Raw genomic sequence first — 22,212 nt, forward strand, 5'->3', positions numbered from 1 at the left:
AATTTTATATATTTTTTCAATAATGCAATCGATGATAATATATGAAGCCTATAGTCTATCAATATTTATTTACATAAGTTTAAATTTTGAGCATTGTGGCATTTCAAGAATCCCTAAATCACCAAAATGGTCGAAAAAATACAAAGAGATATGATCCGCTATATTTGAAAAGTTTTTTTTTATTTTGAGAAATATCTTACTAAACAATATTTAAAAATACTGGTGGCCTGTATTAAGTTTATTCTGCTTTTCCCAGATACTAGATATATCGAAATAAAAGTAATGATAACAATTTATTAATTAAGTCAAACTGAAATAGTGTTTTTGGAATCGAAAATGGAAAGAGACTCAAATGGAAGAGAGAAGATATAAAAAATGGACTAGTGATTAACATATAATGTTTTCGAACAGAGGGTTTGAATTTCACTGGTTGCTGCTGACCAGACCTTGGTTTGTGACTACAGGTCGATCGTTTCGTAGTTTTCCATTTTCTTCTGATTTTCATTGAAACGGTTCCAGTAAAAATTGGCATTATGAATTTATGCTTTTATTGATCGTATTGTATAAAATGTTTGCAATGCACTTTGCAATGTTCGATCATAGATGTCGTTATAATGTAAACGTTTATAATTGGTATGTATTTATTTATAATTTGGTGTGTTTATTGATAAAATGGTCAAATAGTAAAATAGTCGCATTGGAGCGATCTTCAAGATGAGTTTGCCTGATTAATCACCTGATTAATCACCTGATTAATCACATGTTCCGAAAATCATTTAGCGTCAAAGTTAGATTCTAATGACATTACAAAAACGAATTTTTTCATTTTTAAATGATTGCAAAGCGGACAAATATTTACAAGTCCCCGCCGTTGCTCTGGTCTCAATAATTCTGAACTCAACCAGATTTGTGAGAACTCCAACGTGTCCATTGTCTGGACTCTTTCGGACCCAGTTAGCCTAATCCAGAGTGTCTATTTTCTACTCACGAATTCCATTAGGTCTGGATATTATCACTCATATTCATATAATTTTATACATATACATATCACATAATTATCTTTCCTTAATAATTTTTCTCTGTTAATATGCGTTTTATATTTGCCTCCGAATGAATCTCGTCACATAATCAATTCATTTTATCAAAATTGCAAAATAACTTAAATGTAACTTAAAAGAATATTTTGTAATTGGCAGATTGATCAGGTGTCCACCTAAAAATCAGTTTACAAATACTATTATTATTCGAATTAAAAATTATTCCTATATATATTTTTTTGATATCTAAATGCTTTTTATTATTAATAAATTACATATGTTCATAATACATCTTATATCTTTTTTAATAGCTACTGATCTACTGATCATTTTCTATTTTACAATTTTAATTTAATTTGGTTAATAATCATAGTAGTATATTATTCTAATGTTAATGTACAGCATAATAGGAAAAATAGATCAAAAACCTATTTCCAATTCATATAATACATCCAATGGATGCGGTGCATCCGCTCTAAAATCGCCAGACAAATTGAACGACAGATTAACGGACGGCTGCTTTAAATGCAATTCTCATCTTCTCGAATGATAGATTGCACATCAGATGACGGGTAACCTTTCGATGTGCACAGATGCAATTATTATAATGGTAATTATTAAAATTGAGTTTACCTTATTAAACTCGCCAGAAAGATCCAACTCAATTTTAATAATTGCATCTGTGCACATCTAAAGGTTACTCATCATCTGATGTGCAATCTATCATGCGAGAAAACGAGAATTACGTTTAAAGCTGCCGTTCTGTTAATCTGGCGATTTTAGAGCGTATGCGCCAAACCCACATCCAATACATAATATTAATTAAAGACTCTCTAAAGTCGACGATCTAAAGCAGATTGTGCTTAGGTAATCTGTGTATATACCGGAAGGGTATAGATGTTTTGTTGTAATCACCGAGACTCTTCACAAGTGTGTTAGTATGGTTATTAATGATTCTGTCACAAAATCTACTGGTTAGTTTGTTAGTAATAACTGTAATATTATGTATGGTATGCATATACCTCTATATATGTATGTTCATACTTAATTTATTTAAAGCTTTTAATATTGAATACGATTCGTGTATGGATTATCCGTCACAATCCTGAATAAGTTTTATACATAATACAGTACCTATACATATGTACATATATGGGAATCAAATATTAATTTTCATTTGAGCTGACGTATATTATAAATATAATATGCTCACGATGTATTTTTGTATGTATGTGTTGGTTAGTAATATACTCGAAGTTTTAAATCTTTAAATATTACGAACGAATGATGGTATCGTAGATTTTCGATTTGCAAATGAAGTCGAGAAAGTGTTTCAAATTAATATTATATTAAAAACATGAATTAAAGATCTTTCCCTGTATCAGGATAAGAAGTTTAATTTCGAGTTATTAAGGTTTTATCGCAGCTTGAACGCTGTATACACGTAGGTACAGGTGGCGATTTGCTACTCTCGTAATAAGAACGAAAGGGCAAATTATTTTTATATGTGAAATTTAATCTTGATGCAAACGTGCCAGCTAGGGGTGGCTAGTCTTTGGCATGCGTGCCAACAGGATGCTATTAACATGGTAAGGTGTGGCACGCAAACCTCCGGTCGCTTCCTGAACACTCAGACTAACCCCTTGATTCGAATCAATTAAATTGCACGATATCTCAATATTACGAGCCGAATGAGAATTTCGTATGAAGCATTTGAATACACCGATTTGCATTTCGTACCTGTTTGGATACATACATATATACACTTTGTATTTTGTGAAACTGATTTTTAAGATACACATTTCATTTGTGTATATACATACATATATATATATACGTACACTCGATCCTCTTTTTAAGACCAAAGCACTAATATAAATGGTACACAGGTTCCCTCACTTAAATTCAGCTGAAATATGATATTCTTAAACTTTCTTAAACTAAATTGAATCCATTTTTTATATACATATATGAAAATAAAATTTTCATAGGATACGTGTTCTTACATACATATATATACAGAAGTAACAAATATACATGGTTTTCGATTTAAATCAAATTTAGCATAGAGAAATAAATTCATTCAGAGTCGCTACTTGACAATAAACGTGCCTGCTTTCTGCTGTTTTTCGCTTGCGAAAAATCACTTTCATCGCTGGAAATATTTAATGCATCTTCAGAAGTATCTTGAATAATATTAGCATCTTGAATTTATTTTGTTTCGCTGGTTTTATATGTGAATTTGATTACCATTTAATGTCGTCATTTATTTTTTTTAGTTAGTTCAATGTATGATTCAAGATTTTTAAATCACGTTGAAATTGAACGTATCGTTTGATATTGGCATAATTTGTTTAAAAATAATTTCCAAGTTTATTGATGAGTTTTTAACCATATTAAAGAAAATGTAAATAAATTTAAACCAATTAAAATAATTTTTAACTATGTTAAACTAAAATAACTGCTCGTCTTGATAGCTCAGATTGTAAACAGACATACATACATAGGTATATATGTATGTACATATACGTATACACCTAAGATTAACAAATATTATTTGATAATATTGTAGCTAGAATCAAAGATCATTTATTTTTACCAAAAGGACACAAAACTAGGTTAATTGTATATATCAATGGCTTGGTGGAAACTGTTGTATGTCCATTTTTGAATTTGTATCGAATTTTATGTATACCACATAAATTACCTTGAAAGGAAAAACCGGAATTATTCCAACATCTACAAACTTAAAATTCGATACAAATTCAAAAATGTACATAAAATGGTACATATCTGTGCACCAAGGCATAGATGTATTGCTTTTTATTCTTATGAAAAATAATCCGTATAATTGAATTTACATTTTTAATGAGAATTAATATATTGTATTGAGCCTCTTTTACCTCAATAATCATGATTTTAATTTCGTTTGTGCGACTCACTTGAATTTTCCTATATCAAAGCGTGGATTTTAATTTTGAACAATGTTTGAAATCCAATTTTAAATTTGTGCTTTGCAAAAGCGTGAAATTCGATAGCAGAATCTGTGCATTCGAACCGTTTCGCTTGGGCCTTTGGCGTTAATCTTTTCACAAAAACACATACCCCGGAAATTATTTTAAAAAGGTGAAGTAAAAATGTACGTAGGGAGGAAATTAAATTTAAAAATAATTTCCTGCCAGTTTTGAAGAAATCTTTTATAGCCGAAAGCTCACACACATTTAGATAAAATAATGTCAGAATTTTAATATGGAATTGAGTCGTCGAACGGAGCGTAAATCTCTTTGGACATATTGTGGTTCAGTTTGAACGGGCTTTCGGGAAATTATACTTTGGATATTAACCTCGGTACTACTATTTCTTCTCATTGAAATAATTGAACCGAAAACGTTCGGAAAAGTGAATATTCTATTAAAATACGTCCGGAACAGCTATTCGACTCGCCTCAAATCACTTTATTATTTTTTTTCGTGTTTGGGTAGATTTTGCGGTTTAATGAAGCAAAAATGTAATCGCGTAACGTTCACAATCAACAAACGAATAGGAAATTAACGCTGGAAGGAAATATTCTTCATCATCAACCTTAATGGGAAGTAAGTGCCAGGATACGAATAGGAAGAGGGGTGGAAAACCTGGGTGTGATTTACGGCACTATTTTGTGCTTTTCCGCTTGAAAAGTACCACCCGTTATATACTGTTTCCAATAAAGGCCTGGTTTTTCATAACTCTATTATCTTTACTATGTATAAATTTAATATATATACATATCTATTTTTTTTGTGCTTACATTATAATCGATTTCTTTTGGAAGTGGGTCATTTTCAATGCTACATTTTTGTATTCGTTATGAATCGCAGTGGAAATTAAAATATAAATATAAATATACCCTCGCTCGGAACTTTAATCTTAAGTATTCAAAAAGTTTTTAATTCAGATAAAAGCTTTCATAGTTAAATTTTTTAAAGCGTGATGCCAGCTACCTCAAATTTTTCACATTTGAATTCACAGCTAAACATTCAAGAAAAGATGAATTTATTTATTTATTTTCATTTAAAAATTTCATTTTATTTATATGAAACGTGTAAGAATTGGTTGAAAAATTAAACAAAGATTCATTATAAAATTCAGTTTATTTATTAGATCTCAATATAAACAAAACTATTCAAAATTGATACATTACATATTAAATAAAATATATATACATACATAATATGGGTCTAAAATACAGGTTAGGATTTTTTATATTACATTTCTTTTGTTACAAGGTAAAACGAATATTGTTGTTGAAAAAATATGACGATAAATTTACGATGTGAAATAAATTTTCAACAAATGATGTAATGGGAAAAATATCTGAGCAATTGAAACTCGTGAAGATTGCAGTTTTTTTTTCCACCCTGAAAGGGAATTTTCTCGCCTCAATAAAACAACTTGTTGGAAGCCCTAAAATAAATCCGCCTTATGGATATGAAAGTCGATAAATAGTCCCTTGTCTTAAAAAGTCTCAAAACTGATAACGTACGACGGAAAATTCAGATTGAAAGAAAGAAAAAAGGCCGTTCGACGCATTTTAATCTAAAACGCGGGAAACTCAATTCTTTCTAAGGAAAATATTTACGTTTCATTATTTTTTTATCATTTAAATCATCGTTTATATTAAAATATAGTTTATACTTTTCGTTATTATTTTGACGCTGATATGATTACTCGTAGATATGCCTTTATACAAGCCTCAAAAATACATCTGACTTTCTACAATTTTTTTTTTGTTATTATTTTTCATGTGATGCAATTTAATCCCCTTAAATCTCTAAGTACATATTTCATCACAGTTTTATTTACATTATTTACAAGGTATACAACAACTTTTTTTTTTATATTATTTAATATTGTAATTGCTACTTTACCAGTCGAAATTCAATTTGAAAATAATCCCATACTGGCACGTGTGTCTTTGCCTCTTTTTTTCATGCATAAAAAAAAGATATTCTCCCTTTGGAAAATCCGAGCTCGCGCAACTTTCATCAGAGTAAATGCATACAGACAGGCGTACGTTTATCACTATTTTATTTTTTAAAACATTTTCGCCCTTTACAATACAAACATTACAGTCTCCAGTCTATTTTTTTAACAAATTGGTGTATATTGAATTACAATACAATAACCAATGAAATCCTCTGTCAACTATGATAGAGTTTTGACATTTCTTTCAATAACAAATACACGCAAAACCGTTTCACCTTTGGATGGATGACATGTGGATTTTCTCGGCTGGCTTTCAATACAAACGACTATTTAATTTTGATTAGATTTATAATTAAATTATTTTGGCATTGTCTCACGACATACGTAGTAGTAGGCTTAAGTTAACGTAAGCTCCTAGCACTAATGATAGATACGCGAGCTTTATCCCCTCTTTGAACTTTACTTTGAAATTAGATTTGCCTCCGTTGGATGTATTTGTCGATGCCACTACCGACTTTCCATCCACGGATGCGTCGCTTTGTATAGCTGCGGCCATTTTGTTATCTGCTCCGTTGGTATCGTCTTGAATTACATTGTTTTCAGACTTCGAGTCCGACGCCTCGTTCTCTATGCTGTCGTGATAGTAGGGGCTGTTGTGTTTTTTCAAAGACGTCTCGCTCGGAATTGCTGGAGACAAAACAATAAAAAAAATATTTATACATCAAATTCGGTGATTGAAATAAATCCGCCTTGGAAAGGAATATTTTTTTTCACAGTTCCAAATCAATACGTACGATATAATTTTATGTTGCCGTCGGTGTCTCCGAGAGAATTCTTCGATACGCATCTGTACGATCCGTAGTTTTTCTTGGTCACGCGTTTTATCTTCAATCTCATGTCCACCTCGTAGGTCTTCTCTGTAGTGCTGATTTCGCAATTGTCGTCGGCTGTTTTTACAAATGATAATTGTTAATTTTATTATAGACATTTATTGATCATATGGCTATTTGATAAACAAATGAAATATTTTTTAATTTATGATTGATGATGAAATTGATACTTTGCAGTTGAATTTACAGTGTTTTTATCTAAAACACTTTAATATGTATATATTGCGTACTCAATATAGAAGATTTTTATCATTATTAGACAATAATACATTTTCATTGAACGTGTATTCATTTTCTATGCACTTTTTAAGAAGAAAATATATAATTGAACTTTTTCTTAAATAGTATTCAATAAGTATACTGAACTTTAATTTAGTTTCTTTACATTTTAAAATACTATTCACTTGAAACACCATTAACTTTATTTAAATCGCTTTTAATTTAAAAAAATTATAAAAAATACATTTGGTACACCTTACGTTAAAAAAAAATTATAAAAAAAAAAGTTTTTTAAAAACATATGTACCTCTTCTATAATTTGTATATAAAATTATTATTTTGAATAAAAACACCAATAATTTACTACCGCCATCTATGTTTAAAACTAATAAACAAACGTCAACGGTAAACGTCACCGAGTATCTCTCCGGGCAGATTTAAAAAGCTTCTTAAACGATATTTTATCTCTATCGTAATGGCGGAGGATCCATTTACTTATATTAATGACCAAAATGAGCAATATGGCAAAGTATGAAAACGATCGGATAAGAGGCCAACTTTTTCCTGAATTGTAATCGTAAGTGAAACGTAAAGGAGGTATGTAAAAAGTAATTTTACTGGAAAAAATACAAACAAGGTTTCAAAAATAGACAAATAAAAAATTACTTTTGTCAAAAATAAAAACAAGCCCTTTTTAAGTACATATGTATGTACATATATGTATATCACAAAAAAAACGTTGTATAAAAAATATAAAAACGGTTAAAAAAAACTGACGTGTCATTTAGTAATTTTAAGGTCTAAATAAATTAAATTCCAGTGATTCCAGATATTTTTTCCATGTGCAATATCTTTGTTGAACGTTGGAATGATTTATTTAATGTTGAAAAAATTTAAATAGAATTGAATAATTTGTTATTCATGCGATATATTTTATGTTGAGTTCATAGATTATTTTTATGAAAGTGAATAAGATCAAAATTAAAGTTCAATTCGTTAGCACCCTTTTTAGTATACGTCTTTGTGAGTTAAAATAATAATGCATATACATATAGTGTATTTTTTATCAGTAAAAGAGAATTACGTCTACAAACATATGAGCATATATTTGAAAGTGGCGGAAACCCAATTTTCAGTTCCAAAAACGCTATTCCTGTTTGACTTAAGTCATAAATTGTTTTTACTTTCACTTTTTTTAATTCAATATGTCCAGAATCTCACAAAATCAGAATAAACATATTACAGGACACAATTATTTTTACATACCTCTTTTGCATTTTTAAATATAGTTAAACACAAAACATTATATTTAATGTTTTGCGAAATATTTCTCGAAATGAAGATAAGTGGACTTATGCCAATTTCAAATATAACGACTCATATATTGAAACTATTAGTGATTAATTGTTGGAAACGCATTGAGTACATTTATATTAAATACGTCCCTTTTATTAATGAAAATCATAAGTTATTATGTCTTTATATAATATATGTATATTTAAAAAATTAAATTATGTATAGGAAAATAAAAAATAAAAAATTATTATTATTTATATTTTAAAAGTTCGTTCAATATTTATATAAACACCCATCAATTTTATTCTATTAATATCCTTGGAGTGCGTAATTCAAATTTAAATTTCTACTACTGGTATACAGTAGAAATAAATTCATACTAAAAATATATATACAAAAAATACCATAATTATTTTAGATCGTTTAATTAAAATCAAAAAACCAATTGAGCATAGAACTTATATAGAGTTAAAATTCACCTTGAGATATAATCTCCCCGTCGAACGTCCAATAATTGATCGACTTAGGAAAAGCTTCCGAATGACACTCGAGCGTGACACTTTCAGTTTCACGAGCTCCAATCAATTGATTTTGAATCCACACCATCGGAGGAACTGCACAAGGAATAAAGATCAGTATATAAACTATTTTTAAAATAATTAAAAACGGTGGAATTTCACATACAGTGTACTATTAGCGTGATCCTTTTGCTGACCGATGGGGGTACACCGTTCGTGGCAATACACAAATATGCTCCCATGTGCAACCTATTCACTCTGGTTATCGTGAACATGCTCCCAACAGCTGAAGCCTCCATTGAAGATGCTGGATGTGTAAATTAATCGATTAATAATAATAGACGTTTGTATTGAAATTATTCAATGGTTGATTTAATTACTCTGTTGCAACTCGACTGGTTCTGCTGGCATGGCTTCGCCCCCCTCTCGTCTCCAGGAAACCTTTGGTGATGGAGATCCAGCAGCAGCACACTTCAAAGTCACGGAAGTCCCCTCTCTGGCTACCAAATCTCCGCTGGTCGGGTATTCCAGAATGTCGGGTGGAACTAGAGGGAGATACATATATCAAAATGAAACGTTCGTATAATGTACGAGTATGTATATTCGTGGAAATGTTCGGCGAAACTTATTTATTAAAAAGGTCCATTAAAAAATTCCGTCCGTGGGAGGAGAGCCAGTCCCTCAACTACTACTGGGAATAATTACGCTCGGTAAAACCTGCTAATTTCATAATCCTTTGTTTCAGCCTCGCATTTGTGTGTGAAGATTCGAAATAAAAGCTGCGCCGTTAACCGTCGTGTCGTAGCGGTTTTTATTAAACCATTTTCTGAGCTAATAGTGCTTTTTTCTTCTTTCGGTACAAAAGATATTATAATTTCATTACAAAAGCAGCGAAGTTCGTATTTTTGTATTGTTTGGAATTTAACTGCTATGTGTGCATATATTTATGTATGCGTTAAAGAAAGACTTAAAACGAGTCCAAGGATTTTGACAAAGTTTGAACGGCTCTTTTTGTGACTAAAATTGCGTCAATAGGTCTTAACATTGGGGAAACCTGTTTGAGATTCCATCTCTTACGAACTTTTATGAAAAAAAAACCGAATAAAAAAATTACAGAAATGTAAAAACCGGTAACTGAAAATTGCGCATATGAAAATCGCGAATCTGAAAAAAGCACACGTGGATAAAACAATCGATAATTTGGCTAAACAAAACTTAAAGTTGATAAAAATAAATAAAAAATGGCTTTTACGTCATTAATTAACACTATGACGGCCGCAGACTCATATTTGAATCATGTTGGGTGCACAACGCTTACTGGCCGTGGATACATGTATGATTCACGACTGCGCGAACTGTTTCAGTACCCTGATATATTTTTGTATCACGTTTTCTTCAATCGTTTTTGGCCGATGATACAATTTTGTATCGTGATACAAACATATATCAGCGGACTGAAACAGTTCGCGCATTCGTGAATCATATATGTAATAGCGGCCAGTAAGCATTGTGCACCCAACATGATACAAATATGAGTCAGCTGCCGTCATAGTGTTAATGCTTTTCAATAGATTCTGAACTTTGTATATGTACATATATCTATGCTAAGCGAATCAATATTGAAACTACATTTATATCACATTTACTTATACATATACAAATATAGTATTAGAAGCGATCTATTATTTACACAAAAAACCAGCATGGATTAGTGGTTAGAATATTATGCTTTTGAACTGAGTGATCACGGTTTGATTCCCACTAGTAGCTGTTGGCCAGACCTTGGTTTTTAACTCCAGATCTATCGTTTTCTATAAGAGTTTCTGATTTTCATTGAAACGTTTCCTGTAAATTGACTTATCTTTTCCAATATCTCTTGCAAATCTCAAGCTATTCAGCTTCTTGAGGTTAGCCAATGTTTATAATAAAATGCTGCGAAAAATTCTCCATAGATGTCACTGTGGATGATGTTTGTACGAATTCGCATTGTATAAAAATCCTTGTATTAATTGTATTATTACATATATTGGATATATATATTAGTACACTCGTCGCTTTAAAGCGGTCTTTAAAAGCGAGTGTACATGTTTGATTTAAATAATAAATAAATAAATATCGTAAATTATATTATACATACAAAAAAGACGGTATTTTTTATATATGCGTAATTTTCTATGTGTAACTTTCGGCTTATGTTCCTAATTTTTTAAACGCAATTGACATGACCGGTTTTATTGAATCACCATATTATATAAACATTATTTTTATCTCACGATTTTCTCCTCTCGAATAAACCTCTTAATAATTTGATTTTCACAAATATTGGCCATTGGTACAGTTTCAATGTACATATATATATATATGTATATGTGAAGTATACATTAAACTAAAAACTTTAAAACCGTTTTTCTTAAATGCAATTCTTTTGATCAGAGTGCAGGCTTTTGCTAGCTTTGTCGTATATTATAGGTACGAGTATACGTCTAACGTAATTCTAATCAAACGCGACTCTTTTATCTGTCTGTGCGAGCTGGTAGTCACATAGATAGACTTCTCATTGTAAAAACTAATATAAATTCAAATAGAGGGGTTTGCGTCGAGATTTATTACGCTCGCTGAAGATTTTCGCGAAGTTGAAATCAGATCGTATCCGCAAAACCCCTCAACCTTTCACTTGCGAAAGGTCAATTATTAAAACCGCGGAAAATAGCCCGAAATAAAACATAATGTAAAATTCAATACACACCGACGACCTCCAAGAATGCCGTGTGGCTCTTCATTGGATCGGTGTTGATCTGACACATGTACCATCCTCGGTCCAGCTCTCGAACGTCCTTCACGTGCAAGAACCAGGATCGCCGGTCACTCTGGGTCACTCCGATCCTGTGGTTTTTTGTGATCACGTGCGTGCCTATGGTGAGGATCGTTTGAGTGTCCACTCGCAACCAGGCCACCTAATAATAAAAAGAAAAATATTAGAATTAAAATTAATATTATATTATAGGTAGTGATGGGTCCGATAAAATACTATCAGGTGCGTTATTAATATAAAACTTTCAAATTTATATTCATACTAGCTCAACCCGGCATGCGTTGCAATGCCACAATAACGCATGCAATTCCCGTTCCCGTTTCCGTTCCCGTTTTGGTCGATTTTTTTCACAGTAAGCTTCCCAGACATGCATACAATAAATCCTGAAAGTTCCATTGTTCCATCGTACAATAATGCACGCAATTCCCTTTCCCGTTCCCGTTTCTCGATGCGTTTCGATAAGTGAATGTTTCAGTTTCAAATTAATACTTAATAATCAAATTAAATTATATTAAAGTATAAGAATGCATACGTGACAGACAGACAAACATTGATTTATATATATATGTAGGATTGTTATGAGTGGTACGTAATTTAAGGTTGGTATGAGTGATACGTAATGTAAGCGTTGGCATGCGTGCGCGCAAGTTGGTTATCAACGTAAACATTTCCTTAACTACACACTTGGGCTTCATACTTATCGTCGATAAAATCGTAATTACGAATATTATTATAAAGAGGTTTTTTCCCTTTTTTTTCACAGTAATCTTTCCGGACATGCATCCTGAAAGTTCCATCGTAATCGGTTCTTAGGTTTGGGAGCCTATTCGAGACAGATAGAGAGACAAACATTGATTTTTATATATATAGATGGACAAACGACTACTTTAAAGCTTAAATCAAAAGATTGTTTTACTGATTATATGAGCTCAAAATTGAATTTTAAATCTGTGACTATTAAAATTTATAATTTCTGTGACTGTGAATTTTAAAACGGTTACGCGTTCGAGTTATCAGTAAGGAGGCTCGCAAGTTTGAGACACAACAAGTGCAATTATTTTTTTATGTCTTGTGTATGTATAGATGGAATTAAGATATTAAATATGTATCATTATCATTTACAGCCATCCACTATCCACTGCTGGATGAAGATTGCAATTTACCATCAAATTTCATAAACCGGTAAACGTTAAATGATTTTTCCTGCTACTGGTTTACCGGTATTTACCGGTAAAATTAAAAAAATCTTCGTGAATAATATAACTATATATATGTGGTTATTTTTTCTAAAGATGCTAACGTAAATTGAATCATAAATAATAAAAAATACACGTCAATCGAATAGTGTCATGTAAAGGTTGTTAATTCGTTTATTTTAAGTTTGGACCATTTGAATGTTTCACTTGCAAGGTATTTAAAATAGTTTTTTTTACTTTATAATAAATAAGAGACTTTTTTGCGTACAACCAATGAACTTTTCGTAGAAATTTAAATACCAATTCATATATTCTGCAACTAAAATCTACACTCTCTTTTTTTTATAATAATCAAAATATTAACTTTTTCGATTTATGTGATCAGAAAAATAATTATAATTTTCATTTTGACTCGGCCCAATTTATTTAAGAATGATTTATTAAATCGTAGACACAAAACAAATTGAAGTTTTGATAAAAAGAATTTTGTGATTGAACTTTACAAATAAGAGCTCAAATTGATTCAAAATAAATTTACATACGCAGTATAATATTGTATGAAAATCGTTATTTAGACGATTTTCTTTGAAAAAACGTGAACCAAATGAATACCATCTAAACTAGGGATCCCATTATTCGAATACTTTTTATTCGAACTTATTTTGTTTCAATCTACATCACATTTAGTTTTATTTGATGTTCCGGATAATGATCCTCTTAAAATTTTAATAATATCTTGAACTTCTTACAACTACAAATAAATAATTTAAAGCTACTATTCGATATTCGAATATTTGGAATCCCTAATCTAAACATTCAAACCAAAATTTGTCTATTCATTCAGACGCCGATGCTTTCACAATGAAGTCAAATCCTATGAAGGTCTCGCGAAGTAACACTATTAATATGATAAAACAATAGCATGTTAATAGATCATCAGAAGCACGCACATATCCCCGAACCGCCTGGCGTCCCCCAATCCCTTAATAATTTATTAATATTCATAGTAGGCATAGTGCCAGAGCAAACATGGCAAAATCAAACAGCTCCAGCGGTTAGGTAGTGCCGTTTCAGTTGAAAATTTGATCGATTCGTCGTTTTGTGCGATTCAATAATTCATAGCTTATTCGGCGCGAAAGTTCATAAACGCGCACGACTTGATCTAGTAGACGACGTCTTCGCCAATTACCTCTTCGAATCAATTTGGATTCATTTTAAAGTTTGTGTAACGTTTTATTAGGTTCGAAGCTTTCGAAAGCTCTTGCCGAGTCTCGTCTCTCGTGTATTGTGGAGTTTGTATTAAAATTTAACACTTTGGATGGTTGTATCGACCTACTTTCATCCTCCCCCTACCCTCCTTCTTTGTGTTGTGTATATTGCACAATGTTAATTTTCAACAATGTGAAAATTCACAAGAGGATATCCTTCAATGGATTGTACCTATGTATATAATATAAGAATAAAATTGCACACGTCTCAAAATTGGTACGATTCTATTTATCCTTTGATATATACGTATATTGTTTTTTTTTTGTGTGTGCAATTCGTTCTATTCGCTTTGTATTCATCGTACATATTATTATGTGTATTTTTGGCGATTTTTTTCAAAAGAGTGCTATTCGATCGATCGCTTTAAGTATAAAGGAAATAATTATAGATTTAGAAGCAAATTTGGCCGAATCGGATGTTGACAATTAGTGACGGTCAATTAATCATTTTTACTGCCTACAAAGTCATCATTAATACGTGAAAGATTCATTGAATTAGGTATAGCTATTATGACGAGCTGAATATTATATATGTAAACCAGTGGCTTGTGGTGAACACACGATCAGATTATTATTTTTAATTTTATTTTATTCTTCTATTGTCATATTTATATTTTTAAAAATGTCTGACATGTTTTCGTTTTTGAATGAATATTCAATATTGGTGTAGGTTTTGGGCTCTTAACAATAATCTCTTTTTCATTATATGGAAGCAAATGTCCTTTTTAGTACATTTTCAATTTTAAACAATTACAATTCTTATTAACAACGGCGATAAATCCATTTGCATTGTTACTTTGGCTATTTATATTTGGCTCATTATATAAATAATAATTTAGGACGTAATAAATTACAAATAAAATAATAAAAGTAAATAACTTAGGACGTAACGTACGAAATATCAATCAATGAATCAAGCGAAAGTCCATACATAAAAAGCGAATCAAGTCCATACATACGCAAAAGGAGATTTTGCTTCCAGAGCAAGTGTCGCGCGAGCGAGACAACTGTAGAGTCGTCTCATTCATGCGCATACGCAAGAGTGACAGCTCACTTGTGCGCATGCGCAAAAGACTTGTAGAGAACTTCAGCATCCATGGTAATACAAGCTTGATGGGAAACAAGCACCGGTTGCGCAGAAGGCTACAGCCTTTCAACGGGGAGGCTCATTTATGTCAATTTTGGATCAGACAAAAGATTGTATATAACATAATCACGTAATAAAAAATAAATGAAAGAGAAATAAAACTAAGAAATTCAGAAAACAAACGGTATGAAAATATTTTTGACGTAAATTTTAAGGGGTGTGCAGCATCCACGGCATCCATGAACGGCACGCCACTGATGTATACACTTCGATTTTGTACGATAGATAAATTATGAACTGAATTGTATGAAAGAATTATTTATGTGTTTTAATTGATATGCTCATAATTTAGGGTTTCCAACCGGTCTCTTTTTCGACAAAATCCTTTTGTTCACTATCTTTTTTCAAATATGCTCAAAATGTTCTCTTTTTTGTTTAGCCGACTTTTAAATATTTTGTAATGATTAAATAAGTACTTACGATTTATTTTATATTTTACGGTTTAATTTTAAAGTTCTTATTGCGTAGTTACAAGAATAATATCAACTAAGCATATTTTAAGAAAAAAATTTAAATATAAATCCGATCTTAACAATACTTCTTTTTAAATACCTCTTTTATGTTTCACTTACGATTACTATTATTACGATTACTTTTTATAAATGAGTGTTAATTATATAATTCACTGTAAAACAAAACGCTTCTTAGTCACTAGGAAATATGCAATGGGATTTCAAGTATTATTAAACAATATTGATGATAGGCACGACACTGTTTGCATTTCTTACATAATAAATAAAATGGAAGTTTTCTGATTATTTAAGTAATGTATATACATTTATCAAAAATAGGAATTTAAAATGATGAATGAAAGATTGCGAACCGCTGCTTTAAACAATCCTATGCTGAACTTTTAACTTGTTTTTAAATATTTTTTATACTAAACCATTTTAAGAATGAATGAATTTATTTTTAATTTTAACTAGCCCGGTGTTGTTAAGGTGAGTGAATTTTAAGATAAAGTTTTTATATAGTCAATATGATCCTGAAATCTAATATCAAAAACCTTCTTACTTAATTATGTCGATGGCTTGGTGCACAGATGTTGTTTGTCCATTTTTGAATTTGTATCGAATTTCAAGTTTGCATCAAATTTAAAGTTTTCAGATGCTGGAATAATTCAGGTTTTCCTTTTAAGGTAATTTATGTATACCACACGAAAACTTGAATTATGCCAGCTTCTACGAACTTAAAATTCGATACAAACTCTAAAATAGACATACAATATCTGTGCATCAAACCATCGATGTGTAGTATATCAAATAAGCAATAAATTTAGAGGTCAGTTTTTTTAATCAATGGGCTGTAATTATTATGAAAATGTTGTGATAATAGTGTCCATATCTATAAATAAAAATGAACGGTACTTTTTGACAAACTTACAATAGACATACAGTCAGTGATCGATAATAAAACTTACTATTCATTTATTTAGTGACCAAATAAATACAGGCCTATCAAATACATATACACATAGTTTTAATTTTTCTTTTACAAAAACTATACATTTGAATATTCTGAATGAGGTTGACTTATTCCGTATTTCCTTACATCAATTCAGGACTACCATCAGGAGAGTCTTGACTGATTGATCCATTTCTATTTCTATTATTATTATATTTCCTTTGTCCGATTATATTATATCTCTTTATGTTTAATTATGCATTGTCCTGTTTAATCATATTTTAATTTATATTCTTTTCTTTCTAATTTGTATGTCTATATGTACTAGATATATTATGTATTTTTTAAAAATCTATAATCTCAGATGCTATTTTGTTATATTTATTCTTTGTTTTTATGAATTTCTACAGCTGAGGTCTGTTGATTTTTCAATAAACAATTAAGTGAATATACAAACAAATAGACAAAAAAATATCCAACATATAAAGGAGGGTATCTTGTATGAAATCTTGTATCTTGTAGGGTATCTTGTATTTAAAGGTTTTGTAAAATGCAACTTGTAAAAATATCTGTCGATTATATAATGGTATGTTTAAATACTAAATGAAAAATGATATTGTGATTCGATTGCCTTTCAAATATTCCTCTACTTTTTAATACAATTTAAATTATTCATTAAAAATATTCAACGGCAAATGCTGTGCGCATTTTTTCAGCAAAATTTCGACCCCGACTGAATTAAACGTCAACCGATAAATATTTAAACCGCTTAATAGAATATATTATAATACACACAAAAACACACGACTAGATATTGCGCTAAATTACCGTCGGACTCGTAAAATAGAAGTGCCTTATTATAAATCATTTGTTGGGCGTGTGCAATGAACTGTAAATTCGAGCGAATGAAGAGTTTCGGCTGAAACTTATCCCATATTTCTCGAGTGTGTGTGTGTGTGTGTGTGCGTTTTATTCATACAAGATACGAGAAAACTCATCAAATCCAAAGATAAATAATAATAACATTTAACCGTCGCAACTTTGCGCCCAACAACCTCAAAATCGTAAATTACCCCCGTCATCCTCGCCAACTACACATACAATTTTCGGAAAAATGGCCACAAAGAGGAAACCTCTCGTATCTGCAGCGCAGAAGGGAATATTCGGGTTAACGTTGACTTTATCGAGAAAAATGCGGCGAATAATCGTTAGCCACTCGACTGGTAAAACGAAATCCAGTACAGATTCGGCCTTTATAGCGCCGATTTGGTCTCTAGTGGAGATTATGTCAAAAAAAGTAAAAATAAAAAAAATAATAATGCTCAAACTGCCTCAGGGCAATAATAATCCTGGGGGAAATAATATAATTTAATAATGGTCTCACCCTATAGGATCCAAGGTCGTCTACTATGCAAGTAAAGGTGGCTTCTCTCCCCACAGACACGGTCACATTACTGATCATGTCTCCAAACTTGGGAAGTTCTGGAACAACACAAGAACAAAGTTAATTAACACATATCTTACGTACCAGAGCTGTGTGGGTCTCGCCGCGTTTAACACTATCAACAATAATGTCTAAATACAAAACAAACAAAAAATAACGTGTGACATAAATGTGCTGGATTGTATCGAATTTCAGGTGAATAACTGATTGTTTATGTAAAACTATTTCGAATTATACGTTTTATCGTATAAATTTAATAAGAAACTTTATATCGGTAATGTGGTTCTTTATATAACATTATATAAGTACGGCTCTCAACATCGACTACGTTTTACATAAATAGCATTAAAAATATAAAATGTCTCTCACACTTTGATTTATTTTTGCTTTTAAATATAAGTAAATATTATTTTTATGTAGCAAATTCTAAGTATATGACCTTTGTCATAAATTCCATCATCATTTATATAATATAATTAATTTTTTCTCTAAAGTTTCAAGAATAATATTATTATAAGTCATATTGTATTTTACATGTTCCAAATACCAGGTCAAATTTAAATTGTATAATTGAGAAAATTAGGTGCAGATTTATCTAAAATTTGAAAAAATTTTTGCTTATACATTCATATGTATATATATATGATGGATTATAAGATTTTCAAATGCATTAAATTGTTTTAAATTTATATTCAATCTGAATTTAGTATATAATATATGAAACGTACTTTAAACATATTTTATTTATTGATTCAATATTTAAAATACGTATGTCGGCTTTCAAAATTTGCTATTTTCGTGAACTTTCTACTGTTTTATATATTTATATACATACATATAGAGCAAACTTTTTGAACAAGTTAAAAAACCTAATTATACAGGGCATCGTTTCAAAGATTGCGACGAATCAAAATTCTAGAGGATTCATTTTATGTATATATGTATGTACATATATGCATATTGAAAGAAATAACTCTTCATAATATTTTTAACTTTTGCACTCTAATTGAATATGAAAATAAGAGAAAACTACATATATTAATATCTCAATTTAGCAGAATTTGTAAACTTAAAACCATTTTGTTCTATGTAAATATACCTATGTATGTACATATGTATAATGGGTCTACGTGACTTGACAGAATGTTAAATGACAGAAAACGCAAATATCGGAAGGCAAAGATCGAAAATCGAAAGATTTTAAGTCGAAAGATCAAAAAAAAAAATGGTGCATGGTAAACGGTATATACTCACGTACATACTCACTTAATTTGCGCGAGCAGGATACAACAGGAACAAGAGGAACATGCTTTTCCTCCCGTATTCTGCGCGCGCACATTAATACATTTCAAGAATATTTTTATAAAATAATTTAAATTTATATAGATTCAATTAAAAATATAATATAAACATATAGTTCAGTTCATTTTTCTGTCACTAAAACCAAAATAGTTTAAAAAAAAAGCTTCAAATTTATTTATTTTATAGCTTGTAATGTTTAGTTTCAGTCAAAAAAAAATGTACACATACTAAAAAATAAATCAATATATGTATGTATTTTCGTTTTAATATAAACATTTATCCACAGATAGTTTTCTTTATCATATAATAGTAAAATATTATAATTATTATTATATATAAAAGAAATGTAATTTAATCTGTAGAGATATACATATTTATTCCACGAAATTATTTATTTTAATTTTCTTTTGGAGGAGCTACAAATTTTCGAATATTTCAAATCTGAATAATTTAAGCCGAGCTTCTTTATTTTCCTTTATATTTATGGAGTTCGCGAGGTACATTTTAATTTTCTATTCTTTGCGACAAGTTCGCTTTGCCCCTTCGAATAAAATTCACTATCGTTCGCAAATTTAAAACAAATAAACTAAACATATTTACAAAAAACATGTCGAAGAATAGTTTAAAAGTTGAAATCATATCGTATTTAAATCAATTAACGTACAAAAAAGTTAATAAAAGCGTATGAAGTTCTACACTATTAAATGAGCGATAATATTTCAATACGCATAATAATATTTTGTTTTGGAACAAAACGTCGTTTTTCAAACGAACTTTTCCAGCTGAAGCACTCTATTATTGATGGTTGCTTCGGAGCTTCATTGGCATTCAGCTGTAATCATCCCCTGCCCAACTTTCCTCATTCAGCTTATTATAGTGGAAGTCAAACAATAAGAACCGGAGAAATATGAGGGTGAACAAGCAAAATTAGACAAAACATATAGACGTAACCTGAAATATGTTTTTATACGTCTTCTATAACTATGTACACACGTACATATGTACATATGTATATACCACAATAACCACATTATAATTACACAATATATTATATATTATTATTTACCTTGGCAGGCGCTATTTAAATTTATTTTGCATAAATTAAGCCATTTTCAAACACGTTTACCATTAAAATATTCGTTTCATTACATGCAAAAGCTTTCAAGTGTTTCGAGTTGAAATTTGCATCGAAGCCGATATTTATGACGCACCAATTTTTCGGCATTTAAAATCCAACCAATCTCTTGACGATTTCTGCTATTTTTATTTCAAAGTACGGAAACCTAAACTTTTAACTGATTTATGTATTATATGTCCATACATATAATAATACTCGTGAGATCCCACGATAACAAATCAATTAATTAACATCAAGAATAACGCACTGTGAATTAACGCAAGAATAACGCATTTGGGTCAAAGTTGTGAGAAAAGTGAAACTTATGAAATCTTGTAATGAATAAAATTATTTAAATATGTAGATAATGTAGATCATGAAACTAATGTACAAGATAATGGTTTTTTTTGATTTTTAAATGCTTTTTATTAGTACGAAATTATGTTCACAATACACTTATATCTATTTTAATGGCTACTGGTCTATTGATCATTTTCTTAGTAATTATAGTATTATATTATTCTAATTTTAATGTACGCCATAATAGTAAAAAGAGCCTATAAACCTATTTACTATTCTTATAAATGCTCATAATACATCTAATTCATAATATTAATTAAAGACTCTCTAAAGTCGATGACCTAAAGCAGATTGTGTTTAGGTAATCTGTGTTTATACCTGAAAGGTATAGACATTTTTTGAAACCACCGAGACTCTTCACAAGTGTGTTAGTATGGTAATTAGTGTTTCTGTCTACTGGTTAGTTTGTTAGCAATGTCTGTAACAAACGGAATATTATTTATGGCATGCAGTTTTTTCAAGTTTAGTATATATGGGTGTATTATAAATTATTTTTTGGGATTTATTTTATACTATTTGGAGCATAGAAAGGTTAGTATTCGAGGCGTTATTCCATACCGGTGAAGCATAGTTTAATAATGGTAATATGTGCGCGCGATATAATTTTATTTTATTTTGAGTTGATAAAGAACTATGGCGATTAAATATTGGTTATATTGAGAATATACCCCGCATCGCCTTGCATTCCGCTGCCTCAATGTGAGGTGCCCTTTTCATTATTTTGTCGAACGTTACTCTTAAATATTTTATTACTGACTGCCATTTCAGACTTTCTACAAGATAATGGTAACAACAATGAAATAATCGGATTTTGGTAAAACAGCGATAATTTCATACTAAGGTGTATTTCTTAAGGCGTTATTCTTCGTATCGATATCTGAAATTTAATCATCATAGCTCATTATCGTTACAAAATAGAATAAAAATATGTCACGCACTCACATTACTCTCATATTCATTTATTTTTTTTATATAATAATAATAACAATAATATGACCAATGTGACCTGACAGTTGTCCCAAAGTGTGTCACACCAGTCTTAAAAATATAAAATAACAAAGAAAAGAACAATAAAAATTACCAATAACCTCATCTCATCCACATAGACATGTGTTGAATCTCATAACACTGACCAGGTCATCAACATGACAATTGAACAGGTCCAAATGTTCATCACATTAAGGAACCGGAAACAAGAGACGAGTTATTGAAAGCAGATGTTTTCGCAGGAATAGGT

General features: G+C 30.4%; 1 protein-coding gene across 1 annotated transcript; it reads right to left on the reverse strand.

Annotated features, from left to right (window-relative positions):
- Window positions 1–1,201: 1,201 nt before the first annotated feature.
- LOC143910388 (lachesin-like) lies at window positions 1,202–21,810 on the reverse strand. The gene is made up of 12 exons (XM_077428834.1): window positions 21,729–21,810; window positions 18,277–18,327; window positions 18,137–18,234; window positions 11,672–11,879; window positions 9,306–9,470; window positions 9,092–9,232; window positions 8,887–9,021; window positions 6,797–6,949; window positions 6,466–6,689; window positions 6,278–6,328; window positions 3,745–3,783; window positions 1,202–1,213 (listed from the first exon to the last, which is right to left on the reverse strand). The coding sequence occupies exons 1-12, from the start codon at window positions 21,808–21,810 to the stop codon at window positions 1,202–1,204; spliced, it is 1,359 nt and encodes a 452-aa protein (XP_077284960.1).
- Window positions 21,811–22,212: the final 402 nt, after the last annotated feature.

Source organism: Arctopsyche grandis, chromosome 4, assembly GCF_051622035.1.
Source record: "Arctopsyche grandis isolate Sample6627 chromosome 4, ASM5162203v2, whole genome shotgun sequence".
Classification (NCBI taxonomy): domain Eukaryota; kingdom Metazoa; phylum Arthropoda; class Insecta; order Trichoptera; family Hydropsychidae; genus Arctopsyche; species Arctopsyche grandis.